Raw genomic sequence first — 17,764 nt, 5'->3', positions numbered from 1 at the left:
TCGAAACTAACAACTTTACCATCAACAGTCTGCCACACACTTGCGAACCGCATTTTGATCGCCATCTTCAAATCATTCAGCTCGATATTCATATTTGTTCCGCGTGAGACTTAGCACGGGTACTTCGTTGTGTTTTGCAGATGTAAAAACCAAACCGATTTTTAAAGCACAGGAGATTAAAGGACATTAACATGATCCTCTATCAATGAAGCGAAAATCTTTGTATAGATCTTACTGGTTTGACTTTTGTCATCGACTAAATATTGCTCAGTTAGCTGGGCCGAAATCATGTTACGGATCAATATCCCGGCGGGGAGGTTCATATTGGGAAACACTGTGCTCGAGGGCACAGTTTTTCCCAATACGAACCGACCTAGGCCGGTGAATAACATTTTTATTTTTCCTAAGACTCAGTGAAATGCTTGCCAAAAAAATACCAGCACTGGTCTGGCAAACGAACTCAAGTTCAATGACTGTCACGACAATTTTTTTCTTCAAAGAGCTTCGGTGATCTTACGGAAAGTAAAATTCAACTTCCATCGATGATTAATGTCCGAAGAATATCTCTACTCAGTCACTAAATGGCAAGGAAAGTAATTGTTAATAAATTCATATGCATGTTTTGAGGTTGTGAGAGTTCCCTTGTTTGTTTCTTGCAATGGCGTGTAGATATCTGGTCTTTCCTCAAAAAAATTGAATTAATCCGTTCTCCCAGAGGTCATTATTTGGCGACCATACCGCTGTCAAGAAGCCAAAATGACCTTGGGCTCGAGATTTTGTTTTTTTTAATGAGCATCATCCGAGCATTTCAGTGACTTTTTTCGGATGGAGACTGAGCATTTTAGTGAGGAAACAAAAACATAGTGTGCAAAAACCTAGCAACAGGGTGGCCAAACATGTCCAACACGTTGCGCGCAACAATTAATGTTGCAAGATGTTGAAATGAAATGTTGAGTGCGTTTGGGGTTTATTTATGCGTGTCATGTGATATGAGCAGTAAAGAGTCACACGATGGTTGTTGACTTAATTATTCAAAGGTATTCAAATATTCGAAGAGAGTGTGACTGCCATGTCTTCGGTTAATTCTCAAGAACCTTTAATCTCCGTATGTGCAGAGCACTTTGCCATTTTCATCTGTTCTTTACCGCTTTTTTCAACAGCATTGTGTGTGCTGATTGCTGTGGTTTGGCATTTTGATGAAACTACAAGGACCCACTGCAAGGTAGGCTGAATTGCGTTTAATTCAATAATTTATGAATTTGAGCAAAGTTCGCTTGCTTCTTTCTTCTCTTTTATTCTAAAGCAATTTTTGACGTTTTCTTGGCAGCTTTTTTATTATTTTGTTCGTTATTACTAGCTGTTCTCTCGATAGCCATAGTCATGAAACAAAGCTTAAAGACACTCTCGCCCGAAACAACTTAAAAAGTGTCACGCTGATATCTGCTCATAAAGCAAGATTCTGAATGAAAACGCTTGACATTAAAAAAATAAAGGGAAGTCATCTATAAAAACCGTTAAGACGAGCGGTGAAAAGGTCTTCTGAAATGATGTTAAAGGCTGTTAGAGGAAAGTGTTCGATCTATTTTTATAACAAGCTGAATTACACGGGAATTTAATATTTTGTCTGGTTCTTTGTTATGATCTATGAGAGGATGGACGCTAAGATGACGCCACCATGAACACATTTTTCGCTTCTTACATGAAACAAATAGATTTCCATGTTGTGGGTCCGTTCACTGATAGATCACTGAATCGAATATGTTTTTGTTACCACATTTTAACGTCATCTGAGATCTATTTCTGAACAGAAGCACTCTAACACGGGTTCTGGAATATATTTAATGACATTCAGGCCCAGTCAAACGCACGAAACATTTCAACGCACTACCTTGCAACATTTTGAGATCGTTTTGTGAGATGTTGGGAAGGAGATGGCTTGTAAAACGTCGAATAGAGCACCGTGCCTAAAAGAGCACGATGCATAAATTATGACTGATTATGCAGTTGGAGCCATCTATTTGTCACGCAGGATACGGTCTCGTCGAATTGCTCTCGCTGTTAACGCTGTCCTTTCGTTGACATACTTCGTTTGGTGCTGAATTTTTTTCTAATCTTTAGGTTACTCTTTTTACAAAAGTCAAAACAGCCTACAAGAAGCTTACATCTGTGAGTGTTACATTGCGTAAATTGAGTCCTACGGATCTTGTGAAATGCCGAATCGAGCACCATGCCGAAAAGAGCAAGACGCATAAATTATGACTGATTATGCGATCAGAACCATGTGGTTAATCAAGAGTTGTCACGCAGGCTACGGCTTTGTAAAACTGTGTAAGCCTTTTGTTTCAGTTTTCATTAGGTGTGACTTTTGACCAAAATATAGGCTGCAGTAGGGCTATCAAAGCACCCAGTGACTGCGTTCGATAATTGAATAGAAATCCGCCTCGCTAAGTTGCAATTGGGTCATTTTTGTTCCCCTTCCACCAATTTTAAAGACATAATTCATCTCTTTAGTTGACTGTAACTTCCTACTATCATTTCTAAAATATGATCGGTTTCGGCTAAACAATATTTTCGAATTCTTTAATCATCTCAGTGACGGTAGAGCTGTAAGAATGCCAGGTTGTGAAAGTGGTAGGAATAAAAGGAAGATAAATTGAATGCGTGATACCTATCACTAAGCTACTACGGCGTTATCACACAGCAATAATTGTGTGTGATTACAAACAGAAGTTAAAACCCCGTTTTGGTTAAAACGATCTGCGATTGCCGATTATCAAAAGCGCTTATGAAAATATCTACATACATTTTCAATTACGAGACAGAACCATTCGTAACTTGGTGCTTAAGTTGCAGAAATCTTCGCTACATCCCTATATAAAGATATAAATGCTTTGCACGAATAAAATAAGAGACGATCATAAGTGCTCAACCATTTCAACTTTAACCTCAAAACATGTAACGTCATGTCAAACAAGCCAAGCTTCATAATTCGCAGCTGTCAGATAAGCAGACGAACAATGTTAAATCTCACCATTTGGGTTTTTTCTTGTACCCAATGTCACGCGACCACTTTTCCATATTTGGATTTGTACATGAGGTTAAAGTTTTGGCAGATTATTTAAACCGCCATCTTGATCTTATCTCACTAATCTTGTCTTGTTCTCTGGGCCATGGGCTAATACATTGCAAACAACACTAACATTATTCAGTGCGAGACTGGAATTCATTCTTCTCAGAGAGAGAGTTTTGAATAGGAAAGAAAATCCACAAATCTCGTGTCTATATCGAGTCTGAACAGCGTGTGAGACTTGAGGTCAATCTTGATAGCTCTCGCCCAATAGAGTGCGCGACTAGAGGCAATTTTACTTGACGTGTTTGTTTTCTATGCTCGTCAAATGGAGTACAGAACTCGAGGAAATCTTGCTGGACACGTGCGTTTTCTGTGCTGTTACTCTTTAATCTACGTAATAACTGTGTAATTTGTTATCGCTTGTCAGCTTGTGTTTCTTACGGTGGCTATTTTACCGGATCAACTCAGTTGATCCAACCAAATTTCGACAAATTACTTGTTACATACATTACCCCGCTAACACAGCGTAACAGAGTGATATGGTTTCCTCTCATCCTTAATACAACATTTTAAGCCGTTAACTAAAGGCATAATTTTATACATACATACATACAAACATACATACGTAACTAACGGCGTAATTTGCATTCACTCTTACATTTAGTGTCGCATTTTAAGCCGTTTAGTAGGACTACTAACAGCGTGATTTGCTTTCACTGTTAAAACAACTGTCAAAGTTTAAGCTGTTAACGAACGGCGTAATTTGGTTCTGTGTTTAGTAAGTCCATTGTAGACCACGATAATCACTTATTACACCGTCGTGTAATTACCGTGCGGAATCAGTTTGTTTTGTTCGTAAGCTGAATCATGGACGCCTTTCAAGAAGTTCTAGATAATATTTTTTCCCCCTAAAGACGCTACGTCAAACCAATAGCCAACGAAATATCTCATTTATAAGGCATTCACTACTCCATAATCTTCAACAACTCCATTTTTTTTGTAGCAAGAAGGACCAAGGCAAAACGAGGGCCGGTTGTTCTTAATTAAAAGCGATGAATTGCCTTTACAGTACATAATTCTCTGATATGAAGTCTAAATTTAATTTCGTGCCAAATTGACTCACTGCCAAATTACGTCAATAAATAAAATGTTAACTTATGTATCATAATGAAAGAAAGCACTTTGTAGAATGGTGCTGTTTGTATGTGATCCAACCACTTAACGTGAGACAAAAATGTCGATCATTTGAATTTTCACATCCAGGCTTGTCTGAGTTTTACTTTCCAGATTTAGCACAATCCTTTAACATCAGAGATGCAGTTTGAAGCCATTCAAACTCTTTTAACCACTACATCCAAAATGTTATTTTGTTTGTTCAACGTTTTGGATTCCCTTTTTACAGTTCATTTCCGTAATATTTATTAGTTGTAGGCACTTGCAATTTTCAATTGATCAAATGAGCACAATGCAACAAAATGACAGGAGCTCAGTCAAGTTTTCTGGTTGTGTGATAGTCTTTACCAGTCTCCTCTGGCTGGCATCTTACTTCATTTTGTTCTTGTGTTTTATGTCACCCAAACAGCAACAAGATGAGACTTGTTGGCCCAGATCTCGTGTAAACAACCGGCCCTGTATGATGAAATTTCTTGTAATTTAAATAAAGTATTGTGCTCTGAACTGTCTCAAATTTGAATGGCTACTTCTTTTTATTTCCTTATAGGTACCAAACTTTTTACCTTCAATAAGTGCTGCTATTGGAGGGAACATGCCTGAGAGGTTTATATGGAGAGTTGGAATAGCTTTGCACTGTCTACCACGAATTCTTATCATGCCTTATTCACTTCATAAACATTACAAAAATACTCAGTTGGGCAGGAAATACAGCTCTACAACTTGGTGGTTTAGTTTGCTCAATTTCGTAAATGGTGCTTTGCATCTAGTGGAAAATGGAGCTCTCTTAACTTTAACATACATTTCTTCAACTGATAATTTTGGTGAGTAATTGAATTGATAAAATGTTTTACTTTTATCACATTTTTTCTTTATGACATTTCATGTGTTTGTATTGTTCTCATCATGGTATGGGTGCAATTCTTTTAAAATTCTTGAATTAAAATTTTTTTTAAGTATCGTATTGTGAATTACTGAGATTGTTAGGAAGACTTGCGCTGTCACAACAGATTAAAGTTATGGTTGCACCTTAGGCCTCAATCTCCCTTTGATTTTTTGTTCACTTTTAAAAGTCTTCTGGACACTTGATGTTCATTTAAGTTTTATTTACCATTAGTTCTGGGTTATGACTCAAATAATAATAATTAAGAGTTCTTTTTCAGAAATCAGAATCATAGAGTTAAGAAAAAAAGTCTGAAAATTGTAGTTGGGCACTTTTAGAATAATTATTCAAATTTAACATGGTGTCAAGTATTGCCGTTTCTGATTCTACAACTATATGCCGGCTCTTAATTCAATTATATTTGTGTCACAATTTTCACCTCACTTACTTTCTATTTCTCCAGATGTCCATGAAGGGTCATTTATTGTTTTTATGGCATCTGCAATATTATTTATGCTTTTGACTTGTATTTTATTCCGGTTGACTGCGACACAACCAATGACTGATGAGGTACATAGTTACATTCATTCAAACAATAAATTGTTGTTCACAATGATGCAATGGTTATCATTTCATTTTATTTTTTAATACTCAATCGTTCTTAAATTCTCTATGACATGCTTAAGTACAGTCATGAGTTAGTCAGTATACTGAAACAAGGTTGCTTAGTGATAGTAACAAATTTCAAATAGGAAACTTAAACACACCTGTTTTTGAGACATGGGTGGAAACGAGACGCAGAATAAAACGGCTAATGTCTCACTCACATTAATATCGCCTGTCTGTTAGGAAGCCCTTGTTTTAGCATCTTACACTAAATGCCAGAGACAAAAGATCTGTGAACTAAGCTCTTAACATGCATAACAGAAATTTGGTAACGATGAAAGTAAGAATTGCGAAAAAGCATGCGGCGACACTCCCTCTGCATTCACGCATGTACCCTCTTACCTGCACATGAAGGCCTAAATCACTTATGCCCACTTAAGTTAATCACCTGCTCTCCAGGCCACAGTAAGCATTGCAGAGAATTCTTGACTTCTGCTTGCCATCCACGTAACAAAGTTAGTGAGAAAGAGAAGGGTCAGTTCCTCCTTTCACAGCTGCAAATATGTACATGTATGTGAAGGTTCTTTATAAGTGCCTGCTTATACGTGAGAAAAATCAGCGAGGGACAAAATGGTTGGTTAAAGATTTAACTTATATTGAAAGTATGATGGAAAAATAGTGTAGTACATTTAAATCTATGATGTAAATAATTGCAAATTATCTTTCTGTCACAGGAATACAAATTATTTAAAAGAAAAGTGGGTACTATGTCCTTCAACTGTTGTTCTTTTGGTTTGGCTGTGTATTTTTATCTGAGGCACAACTGGTATTGTGAACCCTACAGTATCCTTTACAAAACGGTTTCAATGAAATGCAGTAGTTTATAGTTGCGGATACTCAGACAGTAAAAAGCAGTATTGGTAGAAAACTTTGTAAACAATACAACCCGAGATTAATTGTTAAATTGTTTATGGAGAAGGTTGAAAGCAACCTCGATGGTGGATAGAGTGTATGGGACTTATTAAGGACACACAGTTTTTGAGTTCAAGGCTTAAGGTAGATAAGTTTGCCTCCTGTTCGACGTTTGATCTTTTCACGCTTCACTTGGGCAATTGGGTTTACAAAATATACTTTGCCTCTCTGCTTTTATTCTGTAAATCGGGTAGAAAATTACATTTTATTTATTTTGGCGTTTTCAGTCTTTGTAAGAGGGAAAGAATCGAGGTTACCTGTGAAGCTGGTACTTGTCTGAGCTTATAGAGTGCTTTTCGATGGGTTTAGGCCTTGAGCGACGCATCAAATGAGTGCTAAACATGCTGGACTTTAGATCAGGAGGAAAGGGCTGAGCTCTGGCCTGAGCATGGTGCAGTGTTCTTGGGCGAGACACCTAACTTTCACGCCGCCGCTCTCCACCTCTCCACTTAAGAGTGTGAAACTGATACTAGCAAACTTGGGCATCAACATTTACAAGCCCACTAGGCCTCTAAGACTAACCCCTCCCTCTTTTCTTAAATGGCTGTATGGTTACTATTATTTAAAAGGAATGCAAATAAGTCACCTTATTTGTTCATGGAAATTTCGTAACTTTTATGAAACCAACCAGAATATCACAGATATCCGACAAGAGCATAAAATAAAGGCTGACTAATTTAGCAATAAATAATTATAACATAAAACCACTTTGTTGAGAAACATCAACCTTTTCCTTAACATGTGTTTCTCACTGCAGTGTATACTCTGTTTGCACTGTCTGAATACTTGACAGTTGTATCTAACATAGCTTTTCATTGGCTTTGCACCTGGATATTCAGTGGATGCAGTATTTCAATCTTGCACAATGACAACCTTCAGGCAAAGATGAGATAAAGGTTTTTGGAATTTACTCTGAACTACGCCCGCTAGCGTTCTGATCATCTTCAGCTGATTTACTGACTAACAGGAACTTTTAAGTTAAAATTGGAGCTGCAGTTTCTTTCCCAAAGCGATAACGTAATTAAAAATATGGATTGAGATAAATTTATACCGAAGAACATTGGCCCTCCTAGTTAACTCGAAAGCCTTTTTCTTTGCCGTTTTATTAAAGATTTATAAACACAATTTTGCCTATTTTAGACTGTGGTTGCAGCCTATGAGGATTCTGCTGGGAGAGGAACTCAAATTTCATCCATTTTGAAATCGCAAAATTTATTTGTATGTTTAAGCCTGTGCAAACAATTTTTTATCCATTATAGCGCTGGTTTGTAAAGAGTTGCAAAAATTGTATATCATTTTCCTTCCATTTGATTAAATACTTTAAACAAGCCTTGAAATCTGTTGGTTGTTGTCTTTTAGGAACGTTATCTTATTAGCTGGGAAAAAGATGCAATTTGGAGCGATTAGTTAAAAAAATCTCACCAATGAAAGCAAATTAGACCTCGAGGTAGGGGTCTTTATGTGAGGTTGCTTTGATCGAAATGTCAAAATTAAAGGTCTTTAAAATCAAAGGCCCACAGATGAAAGTTGAGGCTGAATACAGAAAGTTGAAACTGAGTGTAGAAAGCTGAAAATGAGTGCAGAAGGTTGAAATAAACCATTCAAACACTTGAAGATCGTTGTACAACGATGGCAACGTCGCCTGAGATACAGTGGCTTTCAACAAAGGGGAAGCAAGAGCTTCGGACGCAGAGGATTGCGGATGGCGATCAAAAATTATCTTGGCAGCTTTGTTTTAAAGAATCTGAAGATTTCCCATGAGAGTGGAGTTGTTCTTATTATCTCCCCAAATAATGTCACCATGATCAAACAAAGGAAGTACGAGACTATTGTAAACAGTCAGACGGGATTGGAGTGGTAGCATCTGCTTCACTCTTATCAGGAGATCAAAGCGTTGACTGACTTTGACAATCGAAGAAATGTGATCTTACCAAGTCATATTTTGACCGATTGTAACTCCTTAATGCTTAAATGAGTCAGTTCGCCCTAAGTTATGGTCATTGATGCAAAGAGAAAATTCTGGAAAGACTTAAGTTTCTACGTACTACCGAAAGGACAAATTTGCATGTGTTTTCATTAAGGTTGAGGAGATTGTCAAAAAACCACTCGCAAATTGATTGTAGATCAATAATTAACCGGGACTCAAGGGTAGCAGCATCCTTCACTGAAGCATAAATAACGGTATCGTCAACGTTTAACGTTAAATCACATTCACGTAAGCATGATGGTAAATCATTAACGTAAATAAGAAACAACAGAGGTCCGAGGATGCTCCCTTGGGGGGCACCAACTGGTACAGGCTTACTAGAAGAATGAGCATCAAATCCTGATTTGATGGTTTTAGTTGATGCCTATATAAAATTCCCAGAGGTTGTTAAAATGACCAACACTACGGCCAAAGCAACCGTAAATACGTTACGTGATATCTTCAGCAGACATGGTCTTCTTGTTTCTGACAATGCCCCACAGTCTGCTTCTAAAGAATATGAAACCTTTTTTTCTAAAAAATGGCATATTGCATTGTACCTCGGCAGCCTATAAACCCTCCCCTAACGGACAAGCTGAGCGTGTTGTCCAAATTTTAAAATCAGCTATCAAACAAGCTCAGCTTACAAACAACGATATATCTGCTGTAACCGACCAGTATTTATTGGTTTATGGAAACACCCCACACTCTACTACGGACAAACCTCCTGCTTTGCCAGTTATGGGACGACGGCCAAGTACTTGTCTAGATTTACTGATCCCTTCAATTGAAAAACATGTTGAAGCTCGCCGGTACACTTCCAAGGTGAATCGCACCACAAAGAGAGGCCTGCGTCAGTTCAGTGCAGGTAATCCGGTTTTAGCACGTAATTATGGTAAGGGAGAGAAGTGGGTGCCTGGAGTTGTGACTGAAGTCGTTTGTTTACGACATTGTATGGTTTAGGTGTAGGGTAACCTTTGGGAACTGCACATGGACCAACTGCTTTGCCCACCTGCGAGTGATATTTCACCAGTCAAACCTCCAGTAATTCAGCGCCAATTTGTGCCAAATCGGATTACGCCCAATGTGTACCAGCCAAGCGAGATTGTTCCTGATTTAGAAATTCAATGTACTCCAGTCCCTGCTGCAGCGGCTTCGGATGAGTTCCATCTGGTTGAGTCTGATGAACATTGCTCCCCTGAAGTTGACATGCGCATGTGCAACTAAGGGCAGAAATAGACGAAGTTGTGTTTCGCTGTTCATGCATTTGTCATTATTACTCGGATACAACACATTCTTTCGTAAAACAGACTGTCTTTTATGCCCGCTTCTCTGGCCACATCTTTCCAAGAAAGACTCTTCTTTGATTTGTGTTTGAATTATCGAAAAATTTTGTCAAAAAATACGGGAAATTTCCTCACGCCCAAGGCAAGTTTTTCTTCCGAAAAGGCGGAAGACGTCGAAGCCATCTTGTTTTTAACTGTACCATGTTAGCATGGAACCGGTGGAACCTGTGTTTTCGCCCAGGTTTTGCATTTGCGTTTGCGTTGCCTGGTCCATACGTGTGGTAAGCGAATGCAAACGCAAGTGCAAGTTCAAGAAAATGAAAATCCTCGCATTTGCATTTGCGTTTGCGTTTGCATTTGCTTCGCGCCTGTTAATCAGCCTCAAATTGCTGAATAGACGCTATAAAGTAACACTCGCTTCACGAAAAGTCACTCACTTATCTACTAACGACATGACCACAATATGGCTACTGGCCTACCAGTAACCGTAAAAAAGAAATGAACACTGTTTAATTACTTACTGATCAAAGTTTAATTGATGAAAATTTATTGAAGACAAGCACGATAGCTGTCGACGTGTGATGGTTTGTCCCAGTCGCTGAAGCTACGGCAGCAACTTCTTGGATACCAAAATTACGCAAGACCATGCACCTAAAAAGTATATAAAGCCCCTATGTTGTTGTACACCTTTCTCAGTTGGCATTTTATCACAAATTGTAAGCTACATGAGAAAATCTCCTTCAAGCTGTCAGAATTACTTCTACAGTAAAACATAGATCATCAAAAGGCGGGGCTGATCTACTTAGAACTATTACAGGTGATAAGAACGCAGTACTAAGGGGGACAATAATGATACCAATTTTATTTAAATGATTTCGATGCACAAAGTTCCATTAGTTTCGCAGTAGATGATGACATGTCTACGGCAGCTGTTCACGTCCATGAAACGCTCCTTTATGAGGGGTTAAGTACGGGGCTGTGAAATATATAACGCCAGCATAGATTTCAACATTTGATCTCAATAGCTGTGGTCACACTACAGACTTTCAAAAAGTGGGGAAAACACTCGACTACGTCTCGTGTTTCTCTCTTCTCTTCTTTCGTGCTCTAGCCGCTTCCGGCGTGCTTTACACCAGAACTTAGCACAGTCAAGGCTTCTCTATTTGTTAAATTCTTAGCCTTGACCCTTTCGGCCCAATACTGATCTTTCTTTTATTTCTTCCTGGAATTAGGTTGGATATCTTCTTGGTGTATTTTTGTCATTTTTGGAAAAACTAAATATTTTCAATCGTTTCACTAAATTTTAGGGTTAACTTGTTTGAGCTTAGCTGTTCATAGTGACTAAATTGGTGGTTATTTAGATTTATTCGAAAAATCAAGCATCTAAATCTCAGCCCGTTTTTGTAAAGAAGTGTCATCTGCAAAAATTCTTACAGGAAAGTAATTTGTACCTTTGACAATATCGTTTATACTAAGTGAAAAGAGGAATGGCCCTAAAATTGACCCCGAGGCACTCCTGATTTAAATAAGTCAAAACTTAGTATTGAACAAAATTGAGACAATAAGAATGATAGAGCCATTTTCTACATATTTTACAATAATGAAGATGAGTAAATAAGTTATGAGAGAAATTATCATCCAAAGATTGATTAAATCAAGAGAAAGAATATTGGCCGGAGGATATTATGGTAATAAGAGAAAACTTTTGACAGACTGATTGCATATTCTCTTTATCATCTATGGATGAAGAAATCAGGCAAGAAAATCTACAAAAGACGACGCAAACTCATGAATGAATACTAAAAGCACCTTGCTAACAACATCTATACAATTGCAGATATGGGAGACGCAGAGAAAGAATTTGCTATGGTTAGGCACAAAGTCACAAAGTTCGAATTTTTACCGCTTTCCTGCAAATGCCATGGGAAGGAAAAGGCCAATTCATTTGTCGTTGTTGTTGCAACAGAAATCCAAGAGAGGGATACGACGGTTTCGAATGACTTATCGAATAATAAAGTTTTCAATGCATCTCTGTCTGAAAATCTCATTTAAATGAGATAAAATGTTGATGCATCGAGGTTTTTTGCTATTTCAATTTGAGCCGTTAAAAAAATGCATTAGTCTAAAACCCTTTTACGGTTGGTCTCATATGTATATTTCACTACATATATGTAATTATACATGATTTAAATATTCCATTCAGTGTAGGTGACAAATTTCTTTCATTGCTCGTACTGTTATTCTAACCTCCTCCCCCCAATGAGCAAAGTTCGTCAGTGATACCCGCATGTATTGCATGCCAGACCATGAAATCAAACGAGAGAATGAGCACGATCGATAATCAGGCGATTTTCCTCAGGAAATGAGATGGCGGATGTAGTTTCATTTATCCACATTTCCAGACGTTTCAAATGATTTTCTCGGATTACACCTACGGTTATACACGACGAAATAGCCTCATCGGCTATTGCGGATAATTACTGAAGTAATTATCAGAACGGTAGACAGAGTACGGAACACGGAAAAGTGGGCAGAAAATTCCCTTGGCACTTAGGTCTTTCACGTTCCACGGACAGAACTTCCATCCCTAAGTTCCTCAAATCGGTCAGTAATGACAGACCATGCCGGAGCGGCAACATCATAGATTGCCGAGTAAGTGAAATAGTATACGGGAAAAGAGTATTAGGCTTGAGATATGCATCAATGACGTAGACATACTTGACTGAATGTATTAGAATCAAACGTCAACGATGGAATCATAAGTTTTGTAAGAGAACCCTGAAGGCTTTCAAAACCGTCAACAAAAGAAAAATCCTACTCTGTGTTTAACAAAGCGTTTGCAGTAGACTAGCTAACATTTGCATTAGGAAACTAATTTACAGAACACCATTCGTCATGATTGGCAAGCAAGAACGACCCCGGTATCAAAGCTATCGTAGACCTTACCAGAATTTCCAGTTTAACGAATGGGACGTGTGGCCTCATAGCGCCCAGCAAGTATCTGGTTGGCACGGGCTGTGGGGAAGCACCTTGTGATAATCGTCGCACTTATAGTTTTAAAATTGACGCACTTTTTAATAAACTTGGTATAGAATGTCGAAGGACGAACAGACCAAATTATAACCATCATCCTCGTCAATGACGGAAGTGATATTAATAATAATAATAATAATCATAGTAACAATAATAGTGATTACAATAATAATAAAGATGATGATTGAGACAGTGATTAACAAGGATATCATTACAAAGTGCGGCAAATATGACAGTGTGACGATTATTACAAAGCGCGACAGAACGGTTTCGAACCCCGTCGAGGCCTGGATTTTGAGCTTTTGGCGACCGCGCTAAGTGGCGCTTGCTGACCATTTTATTGACTATCAGTGGGGGAAGACGGACCATAAATACTCAGGAAGGGGTGGGATGCAGTTTATCGGTACACAGGGAGGGGTGGGAGACAGACTATTAGTAGGTAGGGAGGTGGTTGTAGGGGCACATTCTACTGATTAATGGAGTTTTCATAATATTCAAGCAGTTTATTGGACTGACTGTCTTTTTGAAGTCAAAATTTTTACGTTAGGCTGTTATGTTTTTTTCTAGTTTTTGTCATGCGAATACGAAACTAGCACTTAATGGGCTATAATTGTTATTGAATGTATCGCCAAATCCCTTTTTTTGATCCTCCTCTGTTGAGTCACGAGTGTGCCTTAAAACAAAAAGTCGACTTGTTCCAGTCGGCTAAATGATACTCCCTAGTTATCACAACTAATCCACCAGTTGCTTCACATTTCCTTTTTTGTATAAAGTATATCATTGCGAAACTCGTCAATCTTCCTTTGCATCTTCTACAGACGCACACACTAACAGAACCACAAACGCACGATCAAATGGTCAAAACAATATTTCCTTGCCTTGATGAGCTACAAAATTGGTTTCGAGGAATGGGGCTTAACTGCGAGTTACGCCACAAGGTTTTAAAATGGTCTCGATGACAGAATCGTTTTAATTAATTTTGAAACCAACCTCTTAGCCTTAGGTTGAAAAAAAATCACAGAGATAATGTCGTTATAAAATTTTATAATTGATACTAGGAGTGCGACCCTGAAAAAAATTCCAAAAAAAAAAAATGTCAGGGTGCTGATGTAATTGTTCGATCAGTGTTTCACAACCGTAATCTAACAAAGGCTATGCTCTCATAGTAGCGAGTAACTCCTTTTTCAAACACCATGCCAATGAAGGTGTTGTTTGCTTGCGTTCCAGGGATGGTAGTCAGGCAGGAGTACCCACTTGGACCCTTCCACACTCCGAGGGACCCCACCCATGATTCGCCATTGTCCTCACTCCAGCGGACGGTCATATTAATTCGGAAAAGCTTACTGGCCGGATTCGAAAAGTAAACCGTGTTCCTGTAACGAAGTAAGCTGGCAGCAACTACCGGGTCTAACAACGCTTCATCGAAGTAGATGTCAGAATGCGCAAATGATTCCCCGCCATCGTAACTCTTGGACATGATGCGACAATGGCAATGGAAATTATCTTGGTTTCGTGAAGTCATCAGTAGGTTGCCGTCGTAAAGCTCTATAAGCTGTCGAGAAGGGAGAATGCATAATCATTGTCAATCACCTCAAAAACGCGCCTAGGAGCCAAAGGTAAGCGGAGATTGCTGTCATACCTGAGATTCATCCGGCTCAAATGAACCTTGCTGAAGAATATACCCGGCAACCCTCCAGCTTGTTCCATGATCTGAAATAGAGATGAGTAATAAGAATAAACAGCAAAATCGACCGCGCGCGTATCGTGGCGAACACAACGAGAATTTGAAGAAAAGGGAGGAGAATGCCGCTAAATTGACATTTGAAACTAAGATGATTCAACCAGTTTGTCTGTTATTAATTCAATCCACTATTATGACTATTATCTCAGTCTGTGATTTAGTCATTCCTTCATTCCAAAAATATTTTAGTTTAAGTCAATGTGGTCAGTTACTTGAGTTTTCTTAATATAACGATAAATTGACTGGATCTAAATATAAAAAATCAGATCAATTTGTTTTAATTTCCATTGCATCTCGATGAAACTACAAGCCATCTGCCGCAACCACGTGCCATATCAGAAAGACCAAATAATAACCAATTACCAAGTCGGCATTGATTTGGTTTTGCATCTGACTGGATAAGAGAGTGACACGAGTTTTCTTCACCAATCAAAGAACATACAATTTATGCATGCAATTGAACATGCAATTTTAACTACCGTGCTTACCGTCGCTAACAATGCAGAAGACACCATCATGACCAGGATGAGAATGACCACACGTGATAAGCCGTCCCTTGTGAGGATCTTTCTTTTTCTAAATGAGAGCTCGAGTGTTAGATAATAATAAGATGTGGCAAGGGTAATTTAGTAATATAAACTGACTCGACAAGGTAATACCTGAATACCAAAACCCGGTCCCGGTAGAAACACAGACGATCCAATCTGATTCGACAGGTTTGATGGGTTTGTCCAAGTCAGCCCAAAATCATCACTGCTGATCAGAAACGTGGTGTGATAAACACATTTGGTCGCACAATGGGAAAATATGACAAAAACTCGATTTTTCTCTTCGTCTACAAAAACGGTGCCGAGATTGAGGCCATCAGGGTCTTCACCATCATCCTCAATGAACGTTGTGTTACTCCATGTCAATCCTTGATCAGTTGAACGGCGCATTGCCAGGAATTTTGGTCCCACGTCTGCAGAGTTGTACTTCCTTCCCTCAGATAACGCGATGAGGGATCCATCAGGCAGAGATTTCAGAATGGGAATACGATACGTGTTCACCCCAAGATCGCCTGAAATCAGAACGAAAAAGGGTTCATGTATGCACGATAAAGTCTTTGAGATTTGTCAGTAGTGAATTCCACTGTAGAAAAGTAGAGATTATTCCAAGGAAAGTGCGCACGAACGATTTTCATAAAAGTGTCAATGCATCAAAATAACGAACGAGTGAGTTTTTCGATCTATCGACGAGTGAATAAATTCAAGCACTTTTACATGGTATGATGTTTTTACTTCAAACATCCTGATATTTTTCTCAAACTGACAGGCAAAGATGGAAAGTAAACGACTCTTTCAATCAGAGACACGAACAATAGTACTTCACAGTATAGATCTCATTATGTATGAAATAAATAACCACTTGGATTAGAGAGAATAAAATCCACAACAAACCTCAACGATTGAGGTTTATCAGGGCAAAACAAATAGATATAAGTAATCTGTGTTTACATAATTGATACAGAATATAAGCCTGGTTATAATGTCGTTCCCTTCGATGCTTGATAACAGCGTCTGAGTGTGCGCAGCAGGCGCTCGAGAGGAAGCATTATTGCGATATGAGGTGTTGTACGCGATTGAGGAGTCACGCTACGAAAAATTCTATCCTTCGTTCTACTATATTTTTCTTCTGTCACGCGAGAAAAATTGAAACATTCAAGGAATGCGTAAAAGTAAAAAAAGCTGGAAGAAGGAAAACTTGATACTTTTTTGAACTCAAAGCTTATTCATGTACAGTTATCCTATTGACTTACTGACTTGTTGTGAGCCTGACCAGAAAGGGTATACGCTTTTCAATCACTGTGTTTTCAATCACTGTGACTTTCCAGCTTGTGTTATTGTTTTTCGCTCGTATGAGACAATTTGGTTCCATCAGTCTGAAAACACCAACCTGTCTCCGCTTGTTCGTAATGTGGATATCCCTATCCTCTGCACAAATCTCTATAGCGCAGTACGTTTGTTAGCATACATCCGCCGGATAGCGATTCATCAGTTAGATAGCGTTATCCTTCCTTTATATGGTCGTTGCAACGTTTGCACATGCGCAGATGTGTTCGCGAACCCAGCCCTCGCAAAGCTCTCCTATGCTCGCATCGCTCCCTGCTACTAGGCTAAGTAAATATTTGCTGGGCTGCTTTGGCCCAAACGAGATGATCGGTGGGAGTGATCGCATGACTGTCATGTCATGACTCTTACCAGCCCTGTTAGTCTCATCGTGTCACGCAACATGTTTGTGCTCTTCAGGAAATTTACCTTTTAGAGACTCCACGAAAAGGTACAGAGAGTTCAAAATATGATCGAATCAAAAGTATTAAAGGGCTGAGAAAATGTACTTTCAAAAAATCTGAATTCAGGAACATTGAATCTTTGTGAGGCCAACTGATAGATCATGAGCGGTTTTGGTTTCGAGCAAAACTCAGTGCGAAATATGGAAAAGAAAAATAGAAATGGGAAAGATAGGTAGCTTTGGGTTGACAGGGTTAAATTTTAAAACTGATGACAAATTTCGAAAATGGAAAAGGGAAATAACTTGGGTTAACTGTTTCGAGACGGACGACCTGTCACGAGGGTTAACAAGTGCAGTCAGGCAAGGATTGTCAAGGGAGATTTGAATCAAATCAAGTTATTTACCTTGCTTCCACAGAGTCACCTGAAAGTCGATTGAAGGCTCAGAACTGCCGCGTGGAATCCCCTCTAGTAGGAAACCGAAAGAGTAGAACAAGAGTGATGGAAAAATATAACCTGCCATACTGACTTCCGGTAAAAGTAAGCCTCGTTTTCAGTTGTTACAAAAATATTGCATGGGAGAAGGTGAAAAAATTCGTTTGTGGCCTCTTGATTCGTTCGGTAACACTTACCTAAAATTGGAAACTAACCACTCCACCTAGAAAAAAGAAAGAAAAAAACAGGTAATATACATTAAATCCCTTTTTTATTTTTTTCCGTAAGTTAAACAAATCGGCCAAGACAAATACCCGACGGTACCCCACTCG

At 38.7% G+C, this 17,764-nt stretch overlaps 2 protein-coding genes across 3 annotated transcripts; one reads left to right on the top strand and one right to left on the bottom strand.

Moving 5' to 3' along the window:
• The first annotated feature begins 787 nt into the window (after positions 1-787).
• On the top strand, positions 788-8,038 carry LOC113683812 (acyltransferase PGAP2). The gene is made up of 6 exons (XM_089191833.1): positions 788-1,222; positions 4,791-5,064; positions 5,587-5,693; positions 6,464-6,572; positions 7,459-7,597; positions 7,842-8,038. The coding sequence occupies exons 1-5, from the start codon at positions 1,070-1,072 to the stop codon at positions 7,593-7,595; spliced, it is 780 nt and encodes a 259-aa protein (XP_089047959.1). The 5' UTR covers positions 788-1,069; the 3' UTR covers positions 7,596-7,597; positions 7,842-8,038.
• A 5,436-nt stretch (positions 8,039-13,474) lies between these two features.
• LOC113683813 (sialidase-1) lies at positions 13,475-17,643 on the bottom strand. 2 transcript variants are annotated; one of them, XM_027201091.2, is made up of 5 exons: positions 17,403-17,643; positions 15,387-15,787; positions 15,216-15,303; positions 14,626-14,696; positions 13,475-14,538 (listed from the first exon to the last, which is right to left on the bottom strand). In XM_027201091.2, exons 1-5 carry the CDS (start codon positions 17,518-17,520, stop codon positions 14,116-14,118), a joined length of 1,101 nt encoding a protein of 366 aa, XP_027056892.2. In that variant the 5' UTR covers positions 17,521-17,643; the 3' UTR covers positions 13,475-14,115. The 2 variants fall into 2 exon arrangements, with proteins under 2 accessions (XP_027056892.2, XP_089048826.1); XM_089192700.1 differs by lacking the exon at positions 17,403-17,643 and adding an exon at positions 16,530-16,762.
• Positions 17,644-17,764: the final 121 nt, after the last annotated feature.

This window comes from Pocillopora damicornis, chromosome 13 (genome assembly GCF_964200805.1).
Source record: "Pocillopora damicornis chromosome 13, jaPocDami1.2, whole genome shotgun sequence".
NCBI classification, from domain to species: domain Eukaryota; kingdom Metazoa; phylum Cnidaria; class Anthozoa; order Scleractinia; family Pocilloporidae; genus Pocillopora; species Pocillopora damicornis.
The sequence above is the reverse complement of the archived record's forward strand: the minus strand, read 5'-3'. Positions and strand labels throughout refer to the sequence as shown.

Bases quoted from the DNA above. Each gene is read 5' to 3' on its own strand.
- LOC113683812 (XM_089191833.1), top strand. From the start codon at position 1,070: ATGTCTTCGGTTAATTCTCAAGAACCTTTAATCTCCGTATGTGCAGAG. The intron at 1,223-4,790 runs GTAGGCTGAATT...ATTTCCTTATAG, and splicing joins CTACAAGGACCCACTGCAAG to GTACCAAACTTTTTACCTTC. The intron at 5,065-5,586 runs GTGAGTAATTGA...CTATTTCTCCAG, and splicing joins TTCTTCAACTGATAATTTTG to ATGTCCATGAAGGGTCATTT.
- LOC113683813 (XM_027201091.2), bottom strand. From the start codon at position 17,520: ATGGCAGGTTATATTTTTCCATCACTCTTGTTCTACTCTTTCGGTTTC. The intron at 15,788-17,402 runs GTAAATAACTTG...TTCTGATTTCAG, and splicing joins GGTGACTCTGTGGAAGCAAG to GCGATCTTGGGGTGAACACG. The intron at 14,539-14,625 runs GTATGACAGCAA...CCTTCTCGACAG, and splicing joins TTGAGCCGGATGAATCTCAG to CTTATAGAGCTTTACGACGG.